The sequence below is a fragment of the Muscardinus avellanarius genome (assembly GCF_963383645.1).
Source record: "Muscardinus avellanarius genome assembly, chromosome: 1".
Taxonomy (NCBI): domain Eukaryota; kingdom Metazoa; phylum Chordata; class Mammalia; order Rodentia; family Gliridae; genus Muscardinus; species Muscardinus avellanarius.
In genome coordinates, this window is record NC_137786.1 from 80,854,844 (window position 1) to 80,870,159 (window position 15,316).

A 15,316-nucleotide genomic window follows, 5' to 3' on the forward strand; every position below is an offset into this window, starting at 1 on the left:
TAAGAGAGCGGAGGCATCCTGGAAGTGTGAAATCAGACCTCATGAGTTGAACGGTTCCCCAGGGAACGCTGGACTGCACAGAAGGTCAAAGTCATGGGCCGGACCATCTAAAAGTGTCTGATCGCTGGTCTGTGACACAGCAAGTTGGGGGTGGGGGCTAGACTGAAGAGGACTGAAATTGAACACATCTTAATTAAAGCCCACAGACAGCAAAACAAAATGTTTTCCAGGCAGCCTGTCAAATGGGGCTTAAATTTAGCTCTGCTAATGAATCTGAGCTGCTAACTGTTATTTCTTAAGATAATAAGACTCTCACGGAAGCTGATAAAAAAAATAAAACTGTGGCATGTCTTTTTCTGCTATTTTGGTACTTAAATATTTTCCAACAATGAAGACAGTTTTCCAAAAGGAAAACATGGGGAAAGTCTATGCAAATAAAGGGGTAGTAAACATCTCTCTTAATAACTAGAAGGTTTCTCGACTCCAGGGCTGGTGAGTCGCAAGACTATGCAAAGCCTTGTTTTAGAAAAAAAAAAAAAAATAGGCTCATGTAGCGGGACAATTTCAGGAACACATTCTGTTCATTGTAAAATTCCCTCTCTCTCTCTCTCTCTCTCTCTCTCTCTCTCTCTCTCTTTTGCTCTCTCTCTCTCCTTCTTTGCCCTCTGTTGTTTCCTGAAAACAGTGGTGCATTAATTTGAGATTAATTTACCTGGGGTGGAAAATTTTGTATTAGTGCATCTTTTAATACAGTGGAAAGGTAGAGCATCTTTTAAAGGGTTTCACAATTCTCCTATATCACTGTTCCTACTGTTCCTGAAACTGAGTGGTTGGTCTCCCTGGGGAGGCTATGACCTCTTCCTCAGGAGCAAAAAAAAAAAAAAAAAAAAAAAAAAAAAAAATCTCACACTAACCCAGGGGAAAATGAAGGGGAGGGGCTGAGGAGAGAACTCTTTTCTCTTTCTTCTCTTAGAACTTAAAAGAACCAAGAGGCCAGGTCTAAATACTCTGCAAAGAAAGCCATACTTGATTTAGAAGAGTTCAGCTGAAAGCAGAAATTAGGCTCCACTCAAGGAAAAGAATAATTAGGAGCTAGAAAAAGCAAGTTACAATAGAAACATTTCCTAGTACTGAAAAAAAAAAAATTTTTGCTTTCCTCATCAGTCTTTCTCTCCTCGCAATCTGCCCAGTTTTAAGAGATGTGTGATTTAGGGGTCTGGAGAATCTTCCCCAGCGAACACAGGGCCAGACAGTCTCTAGGTTTTGCTTTAATGGTGCAGACAGACATTAACCTTTTCACTGGTTAGCTGAGAGGTAAGTAAGTTGTACTGAGCGGTATTTCTCAGTCCCTCCAACTTTTTCCCTCACCAAGAATTTAGTAGAGCAACTTTTTCCAACCCCAGTGCCACTTTCTCAGGCTGTGAAAGGCTGCCCACAATTTGACTGAAATTTCAATCCACTCTTGTGCCTTGCTCAATGCATGTGTATGTGTGGGAGTTGTAAATTGAGGCCTTAACCACCAGAGTTAATCTCTTTTTAAAATCTGTATTAACCTTAATGATTTGAAGTGCACTGTCCAACACTGGGCTATTGAGACTGGAGAAAAAACTACCCCCGACTATCAACAGTTTATTAGGGGCTTAACTGAAGTGACCTACTGTAGTATGTTCAGCTGAACAAGGCTATAGGCTTTTTGTGGAAAGGGAAAGAATTGAGGGTTTCATTAAAAAGTAATTTGTGCTTTATACTCACTCATTCAAAGAGAGTCTCAATTGCTCTTTATTCGCACAGAGTTAATACAGTATCACAATGTTTCTCAATGAATGTGTTGTAACAAAAGAAAAATTTTACATTTTGAAAGGAAAAAAATTCTTTGTAACTGCAGTAAGATTGATGGCTACTTAAAAGATTACAGAATCTCTCTCTGGTGTTCAGGCTTAAGGATGGAATATTAAAATTTAAAAAATTTCCCTTCAACAGTGGAAGTTTAGCTTTCTGTTCAGATCAGGAGAAGTAGTTTTAAAATAAAACAAAGTTGGTCAAATATGTTTGTCTTGTTAGATTTGTCTAGACCAAAAAGAAAAAAAAAAGTGTTTGAAAGCCAAATATCTTAGAATAATAGCTTCATTTGTACCAGGTTAGAAAATAGTCTTGGTTTAGCACAGATAATTATCAATGATTTAAAATCTCCCCTCTCCTTCCATGACACATCTAAATGAATGCTTATTTGAAGATTTGAAGACAGCACTGTTCACTGACTTCCCTCTTTTTAAATGATTACTTGATGATGTGTAGAGTTCAACTATTACTACCCATTGACCTGTGCATCACATCCTTAAAGTTCTTTGATGAGTAAGAGATAAATTATACTAAGAGTTTATTTGTGCTCCAAATTAACTGAAAAAGACTAGGAAGCATCAGGATATATAAACTTATTTATCTTTTTTCAGAAGTACAGATTACTTGAAAAATCAGTAGTACATTCAGATATTTCTGACTTAGATACATGGTCCTCGATTTTTTGCCCCCATCACAAATGTCAGACCACAAAAGGTCCAAGAGTGAGCAAGGTCAAAGACTGAATTATTCTCTTGCCCCTGAATAGTTCAACATCTCTCTTGTTCAATTCAAAGCCCATTAGATTATAAGGTCAGCAAGGAATGAGGAATCATTAGATTTATATCCCTAAAACTGAAGGGAAAAAAATGGAGACTCTGTTATTTAGTATTCTCCAAATTAATGTTCATTTTATCAAATCAAAATTATGTCTCATTGAATCCCTAGAGGAAAGGCCATTGTTATTCACATCAATTTACATAGACCATTAAGAAAGAAATATCTCTATTTTCCCCAGCTTTGAAAGAACATGTACTCTAACTTCCATGGTAGCATACAGGCCAAGTAGGTTACCATAGTTGCATATTCATGAAGTCTTAAAATCAATGACAGCTTCTTTCTAGAGACAAACTTATATAACAGTATTCACTTGAATAATGGACAGGTAGCTAAGCTATTGAAGCAAATGGTGCCTGCATTTTTCCATAAAAATATTATCCTAATTTGATTATAACCATGCCAGAAATAAAAGTCATAAAAATGAATAAGCTTACCATTCATAATTGTTTAGCACAAAAAGCCAAGTCAGCATATATGCAAAGAGATTACAAACTACCCTCTCTTCCACTACTTTTAGGTACACCTATTTTGAAAAAATTCTGACAGTTACTATCTCCTTCATTACAAATGAGTTGATAATTAGCTCTTTAAAAAATCTATAAACTGTCAACATTTTTACTTTATCATATAGTAAAGTCACTTTATAATATGCAGATATTGAAACTTAAAAATATTACTGTCTGAGGGCAAACATCTGCTATATTAGTTTGAATATACAGTTATCTTTTGTTCTAGTTTTGTTTCTGTTGAATGAACTACAAAAGACACAGTGATTTGTGGACTCACGTATGATAAGAAAAATATATTTCTTCTCTTCAAATATGTCTGGTACTGGTTTAGGGTCATCTTGCTAAACATTTACAATGATAAATATCAAGATTGCTACAAATAATAAGTAGATTCTTTCTGAAACACTGAAATTTGCACAAAACCTGGTCAAGTCAGTCCTATTTGTTACCAGCTTGAGATGGATAATTTAGTGAATGGTATAAACATCACTCATATTCTTATGAAATTAAATTATAAATGGATAGTCACATTTGCACTTTAAAACAATGATTTTATTCTAGAACTTAATTTAATAATTAACATCAGCCCATTTGTTAGTATATCATAGAAATTACAGTCCCCAAATAAGGAAGTTTTAAGATATAAGACTATTTTTTTTTTTTTTGGTGCTGGAGATTAAATCCAGGGGCATTCTACCACTGAAGTACATCCCCAGCTCTTTTGATTTGTTTTGTTTTGAGACAAGTTCTCAGTAAGTTGCCAAAGCTGGCCACAAACTTGCCATCATCCTGGCTCTGGTTTCTGAGTAGTAATTGGTATTACAAGCAAGAATCACCACATCCAGTCCATTTTGTCAGTATTACAAGCCTATTTTCTGGTTTAAAAAAATCCAAACAAAGCTGGGCGCGGTGGCTCACACTTGTAATCTTAGCATTTGGGAGGCTGAGACCGGAGAATAGCAGTTTGCCGACAGCCTCAGTTACTTAGTGAGGCTCTTTGCAACTCAGTAAAACCCTGTTTCAAAATAAAGAATAAAAAAATAGGGCTGGGGATGTAGCTCGGAGGTAGAATGCCCATGGATTTTATCCCCAGTAACACACACACACACACACACACACACACACACACACACACACACAATAATAATAATAATAATCCAAATAGTCTAGATGCTTAGATTCAGAATGATCTCAGTATATGCTAAGAAATAGGAACAATTGGAGCAGCAACCTAGATATCAAGAGTTCATGCCGAGAGTGGTGGTGCATACTTGTAATCCCAGTACTTGAGAGGCTGAGACAGGAGTATCATAGGTTCACAGCCAGCCTCAGCTACTTAGTGAGACCTCCCAACTTAGTGAGACCCTGTTTCAAAATAAAGAATAATAATAATAAAAAAAATAGGCCTGGGCATGTAGCTCAGAGGTAGAATGCCCCTGGGTTCCATCCCCAGTACTGCAAAAAAAAAAAAAAAAAAAAAAAAAAAAGTTCATACTAGTTATAGGGTATTACACATCTTTTAGTAAACCATGTAATACATTTTGTGCAAGCTTAAATTACAATTACTTTCCTCAAGAAAGTAAGGTGATATTGTCTGAGAAAATGAGAAAAGATAAATCAATATTGTTCTGATAAAATGACAATACCTGGAAAAATTATTCCTAGGTTATTTTGCTTGTTATTGTTTATTCTTACCATCTGACCCTACCTTTAAAAAGCAGAACTAGAATAAAAATCAGAGGGTTGGCAGAGCTTTTTAAGATCAACTCTGAATCTTTAAATTATTTCCTTTGATGATCCACTCAGATGAAATTCAGAATTGGAATAGATAGTGGTGCAAATTTGCATTTGCTTGATACATGAAACAGAATTGCATCATTTCTTACCTGTGACGTCAGCGGCCATCAAACTTTCTGCCCTGATGACTTTCACTTGGAGGAATCCCACATCTTTGAGGTTGTGAAATATCCTCAGTGGGCTCTGAAAGACCCCAACATTATCATCAGAAAAGAAATCACCTAAGGTGCTGAAAAAGCACCTAGTCTTATGGTTTATCTCAGGATGTTGCCAAGAGGCCTGAAAGTTCATTTGTGTTTCTTCAATACAAATTACTCTTTCATTATCATGAATGCACATACACTCACAATTGTGAAGCTAGTTATTGCTATATAAGTAGATTTTTCTGAAAAAATAAAAAACAATCACCTTTCTTCCCCATACATAATTATCTATAGATTGTGAACAATAAATTATAGATGTGTCTGTTTTCTTATTTCAGTGTTCTCTCCCAAGAAATCTTTAATCTGTAGGTATTGTGGTTTGGAGTCTAATGATTCTTTTTTTTTTCCTTTCCTTTTTTACATTTGGTACTAGGAGTTGAACCCAGGGGCATAATACTTTTGACATACACCGCCAGCCCTATTTTTTAATTTTTTTTAAATTTGGAAACAGGGTCTTGTTAGGTTGCCAAGGGCCTTGCTAAGTCGCTGAAGCTGGCCTCTAACCTGTGATCCTCCTGTCTCAGTCTTTCCAATACTGAAATTACAGGTTTACGCTATCATGCCTGCCGAGACTAGTGATTCTTAATATTAACTTTTGAATTGTTGGTTATGTAACATTCTTCAGACATGATGGGGGCAGATAAAAAAAAGTCAACACTAAACTAATCAATTCTTTTTTTTTTCTTTTTGATGAGTTTTGGAAATTACATTGTGCTGTATGAAAAGAGGTCATGTAAAGATTGTCTGCTAATATTTAATTCAAAAGACTTATATAGCTCTATAAACCTTTTAAGGAAAAAATAGTGGTTTAAAGTAGATCAAATTGATGATTAAAAATAAGCTGAAAAGTAGTCATTTTAACTTGCCATTTTATCTGTATGGAAGTATGAAAACTTTGATGAAAAACCACATAATAAAAGCTAATTCACTTCATAAATGAATAATCATGGTGTTTTAATAAGTATAGTACTTGAAGAAATTAAAATGCCATGAAGCCAATACACTATTCAGAAGTCTAATTAACGGGCACAGATACTTTGAGTAGAACGAAACTCTAGAATACTTATAAGTATTTGTTGAATTACATTTCATGGCATTTTTTCCTACGGAGAGGTCAGCGAGTCTACACAGCAGATCAAAGACACTTCTTTACAGGCATCTTTAAAATGTTTCTTGTGACCAGGAAGCATAACAGACTTTTGCATATTAAAGCCACCTATTAAAATGTTACTCGAGTAAAATCATCCCGTCCCTGTATTACTAATGTGAAAATACTGGAAAGCCAAAGCTTCCTGCCACAAGAACTTTATCAGTCCCGTATGACTAGTCGTTTTTTTACATTGAAGCTATGACCTTGGCTCAGCAAGAGGAGGAAATACAGATATATTTGTAATCTCATAGCCTAACTTTTTAAAAACAGTGTTTATCACAAGGATTAACTCCTAATCTTTTATTGTCTTTAAACAGTTGTTCATCACCAAAAAAAAAAAAAAAAAAAAAATGTGTTTAAAATACCCAGATGACAGGGTTTAGTAAAAATGTGCTTCTCTCTCCATTTAAGTTCTCATAAATTAAGGGCTTAACAGTGGGGGCTTTAGACAGCAATATTATAATTCCGAGGTCTGTAGGCAAGTTGTGTTCCTTCAGTACTGATCTGGTTTGGGAAGCTTCTTATTTCAGAGCTTACCCAGGTTGATAAAATAGCTAAGTTACCGATGTTAATGAGGGGGGAGCAGTTTTATCGAAAGGTTCCAGTACTTTCATATTTCAGGAGCTATTTAAACTAAGTTTCATCATGACTAAAACAAACATCATCAGTTCTCCTGTCTGAGAATCATTTCATTCTGGGCAGCTCATTCCACAGACACACTGTCTTCTAGTCCTTCAGCTCTGATGCTCTGCTTCCCATTTGGAGGGGGTAATTATTGTTTGACAGTTTCCTTTCTCCAAGTCAGCTGACACTCAGTAATTTATTGTAAATTTCAACTGTTTAGGCCAGTGACACATAGATTATAATAAGAACTCAAAAGAAAGCAAATCAACATATCAGTTTAAAAATATAACTTTAAGTAATGCTTCATCAAGAGGCATCCCAGCCTTGTTATTTATGGTTATTTTAGAAGACCGCAAAAACCTGGATGGCTTCTGAAGCCAGAAATTTCCATAGCAGAGGAATCTATGATTTGCTGTGAATCCTTTCAGCCCTCAATAGATGGGAAGAGATTGAAATGCTCTGGAGAGGAGTCCTCTTTATTTTTTTAATGAAAGGCTGTATAATATATTTTCTCTATGGCTGCAGCAGCTGTCAGAGAGAGCAGCTCGGTTCAGCTCTATTACGGGAGAAGCAGTACCCCAGCCTATGGCATGGAGATGCTCAGAGGGGCCAGGGCTGATTGACAGCTTGTCACCGTGACGTCTTATTCCATCTCTGTTATGGAGAAAATTAATGTCACACCACCAGCCTTATGACTCGCTGTCATCTTGGAACCGCTCACCTTTTATCAATGCTCTAAATAACATTTCAAGCCCATCGTCTCACGGTGGACAATCCGGTCAAGGGACATTAAATCAGATGACTGTGAAATGTCATAATAAAAATGGAATGCTAACAACTTCTTCTCTAAACTAGCTCCTCTGGTTTTTAAACTGTGACAAGGGGGAGCAAGGGTTCAGCATACCCGTTCTGAAAAGGTCATACAATCGCTCTTGGTCTACTACCCATTACTACCCGCCCCCTATTGACCTTCCTTCTTTCCCTCTCCCCCAAAAGAAGAAAAAAAAAAAAAAAGGAAGATGAAGAAAAGAAAAATGGAATTAGCCATCTTTTCAGAACATGGTGATCAAATAATGGTTCACATAGGAATGTCTGTTTAATTTGTGGGGCTCCAGTGCTTAGTAAGGAACAGCTAAACAACGGTGGAAAGGTTTTTCAGAGCTGTTTCATATCAGAATAGGGCAGTTCATTTACTTTCCTCACCATGACCGATGCCAAATCAAGTTCTTAAGTTTAACCTCAACTTTTAAAAATATACATGTTCTTACAGGAAGATATATATAAAAATTCCCTGAACAAGTAAGCTCCTTTATATGTGTCTTCAAAACAAGAGATATTTCAGACATGATACAGTACTCACTGATTTTGTGATGCATATAATAAAATGAAAATATGCGAAAGGCATAAAATAAAGCTCTTTGTCCCTGTATTGCTACAAGCAATTATAACACATATGCTACATTACATATTGTAGTTTCTTAGTAAGTTTGTGGTGAGAGGTATAGACCTATGCCTAAAATTCAGGGTTATAAAACAACACATCTAAACATAGTTCAATTTTTAAAATATTGAGCAAGGAACTAATCTGAGAATTATCTGCTATATCCAAATAACATTTTATAATTTATTGAAATAAATAACATTTGAAAGAAGGTGGCAAACACTCAAATTCTGAATGGAAATATCTGATTTAAGAAAGTCCATCTAGCAAAAAGAAAAATTAAATCAATAATAGATGGATTACTTCTAATTACTTGGGCAGAAGTATCACCTTCCTATAGGGGATGATAACATTGTAATCCATTAGCTACATTACTATAATACCTAGAAGAGTTTATATATTAATGTACCAATTAAATCCTTTATAATAGTTTTAATTCACAGGGCTCATTTCTGGTAAGAGGAGAATATGTGTTAGTGTATACTCATATGTGAAATAACTTTCATAATTGCAATTATATATTAGAAGATGCTTTACAATACCTTAGGCTCTTAGGTGTTTAAAAATATATGCTATTTAGCCTTGCTAAGTCACCTCTATTAAACTGTTTATGATAACACCACTGGTGGATGAGTTGTACAAGCATTAGCAGACAGCTGATTCAGTGGAGATAGCCAGAATAAATTTGCTGAAGCGCACATCCTGCTAATCTGTTTGAAGAATATTGTAGAGCATTAGTACCAGCACTTCATGTTATCTGCACAGCCTGATAAGGTACATCTTTATTAAATTCAGTTATTGAAAGGATGTCAGTCAGCAAATAGGAATATTTTTTTAAAAAGCCATTCTTTGTTAGTCAGAGCTTGGTTTCATGGCTGAGTGTCTAGAGGAGCCTTCTAAACACCTGGCAGCGTTGTACAATACAAGCTTTGTAATTTTAAGTGGAAAGGCTTTTTCCCCCAGCTTCATGGGTACTGAGGCATTTACTTTTTCAAGCCTCCGTGGAAGGAACGGTGGAGTAAGAGCTCCCCTCTCTGTTGATTCATGAAAACTACACAGTGAGAAGTGCACTGTGGGAAGATGCTGGGAAAGAGAAAGGGTTGGTTATAAACGTTCGGGTTTGGTCAAATTATAAGAGGGTAGTTATTATAGTCACTCGATATTCCATTCTTTCACTCAGTATTAGAGCAAAAGGAAGGGAGCTTTCTTTTAACTGCGTCTCATATTCAATTTTTTAAAAATAAAGGAAAGAAGTGAAGCTTTTTTTGAACAGTGAAAATAAAAATCACTTCTGTGAATACTCTCTGGTTACCAACTTTCTAATTAACAAACATGACATTGAGCCCATTTCAAACTTGAAAGGACAAAGAAATCTTAAGTACAGCTATACTGAGTCAGTGCATTCAGCTAGGAAGCTTCCCTGTATGATACGGTCACCGATCAGAATCCCAGAATCTAGAACTTTCTTTGGAATTGATTCTGGAGACCAAGCATCTAGAGATTACAGGGTGAAGTAAGCACTCCTGAAAAGTCCAGGCGGCAGCTGCATGTGCCCAGGAGGTTGCTTCTGCTTAGCCTTCCTGCATATATCATCTCAAAAGTACTTCTGTCACTCAGAGCACATCATTTATAACCTCATCCAGACCCATATGACTCCAGAGGGAGCAGGAGGGGGGGCATACGTACATATCTCTTTAATATCTCTTCCCGCTCTTTCTGGTCCTCCAGGGAGTTGGCCGAGAGGTCAGAGATGCTGACAGTGGGTGAAGCTGTCAGAGTGACGAGCAGCACCAGGTGGCCCTCACCCTCTTCCAGCTGCAGCTCCAACTTGTGTGTCTGTTCCCTACTGAGGGACGACAGGTCGACCTGGCACCTAAAAACAAATGTTTTGAATCAGCAAGTGGCTTTTTTTTTTAATGCTACATCAAACAGCAGAAGTATGGGCTGTTCAGAGCTATTTGAAAAATGAATCAATAGAAATACATACTATTTGAGTCCTGAAAAGAATACAGCTTTCATGCCAGCTGACTTTTTTTTTTTAAAAAGTTCATAGCCTAGGGTCTGTAATTGCTTATTTCCTGTTAGTTAAAAACTTAGTTACCTAAATGAAGTTTGCTTGTTAACCACTATTACCATATTCATGAAGTGGTGGGGACTTCCTCTCCCTGGGTAGCTTAAGGGACCAGATAGGAGGGATTTTGCTCTCAGGAAGACTGAGGTGAGAGGTCCAAAGGGGCAGGTACCAAGAGTCTGTTTTTGTGTCACTTTTCAAACATGGACATTTCTCCTCATTCATAAATGTTACTAAGGAGTGAATTAAATATGTAGTTGGTTATGCCATGAGTTTTTTTTTTTCTTTTGGTGGTACTGGGGTTCTTGGAAGCCCTCATATCTCTGGGCTACACTCCTATGGGCTACACTCCCAGACCTATTTTATACTTTTTTTTTAATATGGAAACAGGGTCTCTTAAGCCAGTGCGACTGGCTTTGAACCTGTGCGATCCTCCTGTATCCACCTCCCAAGCGCGTGGATTACTAGCATGCGCCACCACGCCCGGCATATGCCATGAGTTTTACATCTTGAAAACCATGCCAATTTACTAATGGTACATTTCATAAGTCTAAATAAAAGTGCACACGCCGGACATGGTGGCGCACGCTTGTAATCCCAGCATTTGGGAGGCTAAGACTGGATGATCCCAGTTTGGAGACAGCCTCAGCTACTTAGTGAGGCCCTCCGCAACTTAGTGAGAACCTGTTTCAAAATAAAAAATAGGGCAGGGGGTGAAGCTTGGAGGTCAAATGCCACTGGGTTGCATCCCCAGACCTGCAAATAAATAAATAAATAAATAAATAAATAAATAAATAAATATGCACAAATCCTATGAAAACACTACCGTCTGAGTGTTATGCCTTTACAAGGGTTTTATAACTTAACCCTCTATGCTCTATTTCCCATTCTCAGAGCAAACTCTTTTCATAAAAATGTTAATTGATTTTGAAGAGACAGATAATGTGGTGACCATAAGGCTAATAACCTGAGAAAAAGGTGGCAGACATGAATGAAAGGCATTAAACATGGGAAATAGCCAATTATGAGAGTAAATGTGGTTAACATCTCATAAACAACATGGTCAGCTATAGAGGGCATACTAAATTCTTAATCATTTTTATCCTTCACTCTTTCTTATTAGCATTTTACCTTTAAGTAAAATGCCTAGAAAGTGGGCCTTGCAGCTTGTCATTGGGTTCAAACATTTCTGAAGCATGAGTAACTTTTAGAAAATGAACAGAAGTCTGAGATTGACTTTTATTTTTGCCTACCAGTCATCATGAATGAGGGTCGTGTCCATGCAAACAGCGGGGAAGAAACACGGGAGCATAAAATGAAAGGGAAGGTGATGCCCTGGTCAGTGGTGGGAAGTCAGTGTGTGCAAAATGCCAACTAGCTCTGAGGAAGTGAGAAGTCAGAGTTTATCCCCAGTCTGGGAAACGGCCTCCTACAGCGAGGATGTGCATCAAAAACCCTCCTTGTTTCTCCCAAGACAGTGTCCATTCCCAAACATTCTTCACTGTCTCCTCAGTTTCTCAAGAGTGAAAAAAGATTACAAATGCCTGTTTAATATTCTAATTGAAATTGGAATTAAGTTCTTATCAATAACACAAGGAACAAACTCAGATATATGTATCTGAAAAAACAATCATTTAATGTATTCTCTAAGAAGAAAAGCAAGAGTGATTTTTTTGAGATCTCTCCAGCACTGGGCATAGTGCCTGGCCAATAGTTTTCTGAGTGCCAGGGAAGCTCTGACTTGGCTCAGGAGGGTGATACTGGAGAATTGAATGGGAATTGTGATCCTAACAGTACTTTTTGCTGAATATAATTGGGATCAAGAAAGGTCCCCCAATTGCTGGTCTTCCCTTCCCTTTGTTTTCTTTTTCTTTTCTCTTCCACTTGCTTTGATCATGCCTTGATTTGCCAGACCCTTTCTTGCCTTGTTCTTCTTTCTTCCTTCCTTCCTTCCTTCTTTCCTTCCTTCCTTTCTCTCTCTCTCTCTCTCTCTCTCTCTCTCTCTCTCTCTCTCTTTCTTTCTTTCTTCTGTACTGGGGATGAAACGCAGGGGCATTTTACCTCCAAGCTACATCCCCAGCCCTACTTTTTAGTCCTTTTATTTATTTTTTTTATACTGTATTTTATTTTATTTTTTTTAACAATTTTTTTATTGAACATAAATAGTATACATTTACACTATATTTGGTGCCCTCTCCCCCCCCCCCGCCCCCATTTTCCCTTCCCCCCTCCCTCCAATGGTTGTCCAGGTTAACCATATCTTATTCATAATTTTACACATGTTCAAGTGTAGACCCTTATTAATCAAGACCGGCCTTCCTCCTCTCCTATCTTACCATCTAAACTTAGCTAAGAAGAACAAAATTATATCATTTGAAAGAAGATGGAAAGCCCTGGAGAACATAATGTTAAGTGAGATCAGCCAAGCACAGAAGAAGAAGATACATATGTTTCCTCTAATATGCCCAAACTAGGAAACACAAAGAATACCAGTGGGCCTCCAGATAGTCCTTTTATTTTTTGAAACAGGGTCTCGGTGAGTTGCGAAGAGCTTGCTAAGTAGCTGAGGCTGTCCTTGAACTGTGATCCTCCGGTCTCTGCCTTCCTAATGCTGGGATTACAAGCATGTGCCACTATGCCTGGCTCTTGTCTTGTTCTTTTCTATGGCGCTGTATCACTCTGAAGACTCTAAAACACATGGAAGCCTTCTGGAGCGTTTTCCTCCATGCCTGTGACTGCTTTGCCCTGGTGGTGTGGAGGCTGGCTTGAGCTTCATTTGTGTCAGAGTCATTACCTGAGGAAGGTGCTGAAAGATAACTTGTTCCAGGAATTGCAAACTAGAAACTGTCTAGTGTCTGGAATCTGGTCCACAGATTTGTTGTTTCTGCTTGGAGTGCTAAAGAAAGTTTTTGAATTTAATATGGTAATTTTTTTGTGTGGTACTGGGGGTGGAACCCAGGGGCTCTTCTACCTCCAGGTTATACTCCCAGACCTATTTGTACTTTATTTGGAAACAGAGCCTCACTAAGTAGCTGAGAGCCTCACTAAGTAGCTGGGGCTGGTTTTGAACCTGTGAGATCCTACTGTCTCAGCCTCCCAAGTGCTGGGATTACGAGCCTGCGCCACCACGCCCGGCTAATAGAGTAATTTCTAAATACAGGGCAAATGTCCTCTGAATTAGCTACAGTCCTTAGTACTGTCTTTTAGTTTCAGCTGGCCTATTTCACTTAATTACTCTACCTGGTTCCAACAGGCATAAGGATTTGTGATACCTGAATTCTTTAATTTTCCAGAGAAAAAACTGAAGTCCCAGAGAGATTAAAAGACTTAATGAAAATCTAAAATTATCAACAAAGCCAACACCTGGACCTGACACTGTGAAACCCAAGATCTAGCCTCTTCCCTCTATCAGATGTCACTAAGTAACTGTGAATCCCAGGAGGAAAGTATACTGGTAGCAATGGGTCTCAAAGTAGCAATATATGGACACGTTTTTAAGCAAGAAAAATGATCTCAGTTTCCAAGTGCATACAGGTATGTTGTTTTATTTTAATGCTTTTCAAAAATATACATAAATTAGAGAAGCAGGCTATAAGTTATGCTCTTATAAGATGATTAAAAATTTTGCAAATTAAGTTTTAAAACCTAAGAAACTAATAAAACTTAAATTAGTAACATGAATTTGTTACAAAGATTATATTTTGCTGCAGCAACTAAAATTTCAATATTGAGCTTACTCACAGAAATAGTCAAACTCATGTCCTGTTCTAGGTTTAGTGCTTCAAAATTTGAGAGTACTATTTATGTAAGTATGTTGGCCAAGAGAATGAGATGCTTCAGTGTTTTTTGTGCTAGTTGAGGTTATTTAGACCTTCTATTTATCTAAAAATTTCTGCTTAGGAATAAGAAGCCATTTTAAATGAAGTGTCAGCCAGCTGTGGTGGTGAACACCTGTAATCTCAGTATTTGGGAGGCTGAGACTGGAGGATAGCAGGTTTGCTACCAATCTCAGAAGCCTAGCAAGACCCTCAGCAACTTAGTAAGACCCTGTTTCCAAATTTAAAAAAATTAAATAGGATCATGGGTGTAGCTCAGAGGTAGAATGCCCCTGGGTTCAATTCCCAGTACAACAACAGCAAATACAACAATAACAGCAACAACAAAAGAAGTATCACCTATAACTAGACAAAACTGTATTATTAACTTGAGGATAAAGTTTATATTACCCGCTGAGCAAATATGAGCAGAGACAGAAGCCCAGTGACATGGTCTACTGCACTGTGAATATGGTACTAATGGTTGTGGGAGTCTCCTGTGTTTGGCTCGCCTGTATTGTTATGTTCTACACAAACGAAAGATATATTATATTTTGGATATAGAAATACTAAGTGGCCATTCAGATAGTCTACCATAGGCATAAATTCATGGTTTCTGGTTATTAAAATTAAAATGCAAAATTAAAAAGCACCAATGCAAATTTCTGAAGTCCCAAAATACATTCAGAGGAAAAAGCCTAGAGTCAGATTCCCTTGGTTGTAGCCCTCCGTTTTTCACTAATTAGTTGTGTGACCTTTTTTAAAACAACTTATTCTCTTGAATTTCACTTTCATCATCTGCAATTATGAGTTAATTGAACTAGATGAACTTTAAATTTTCAAAAATCCCAAATCCCAAGATTTGTTATAACTTTCTCCATGTTTATACTGGCTACATATTCCTTTCTTTTCAATCACAAACTAAAAAACTAAGAGAACAGGTTTATCTTATAAGGCAAGAAAATATTAGTCCTCAAATATATATATATATTAATATAAATGTATAAATATACTATATATTATATATAAT

General features: G+C 37.1%; 1 protein-coding gene across 14 annotated transcripts in view; it reads right to left on the reverse strand.

Moving 5' to 3' along the window:
* Positions 1 to 15,316, reverse strand: part of MCTP1 (multiple C2 and transmembrane domain containing 1) — a gene marked incomplete at both ends in the record, with an annotated part of 619,238 nt that overhangs the window by 192,725 nt on the left and 411,197 nt on the right. For 13 of the 14 annotated variants that reach the window (XM_080719329.1, XM_080719323.1, XM_080719335.1 and 10 more), the window contains 2 exons: positions 5,072 to 5,165; positions 10,087 to 10,273. The exons of the other annotated variant lie outside the window; for it this stretch is intronic. In XM_080719329.1, the coding sequence (XP_080575455.1) occupies positions 5,072 to 5,165; positions 10,087 to 10,273 (281 nt within the window). The remainder of the gene's footprint in view (positions 1 to 5,071; positions 5,166 to 10,086; positions 10,274 to 15,316) is intronic. 14 annotated transcript variants of the gene reach the window in all.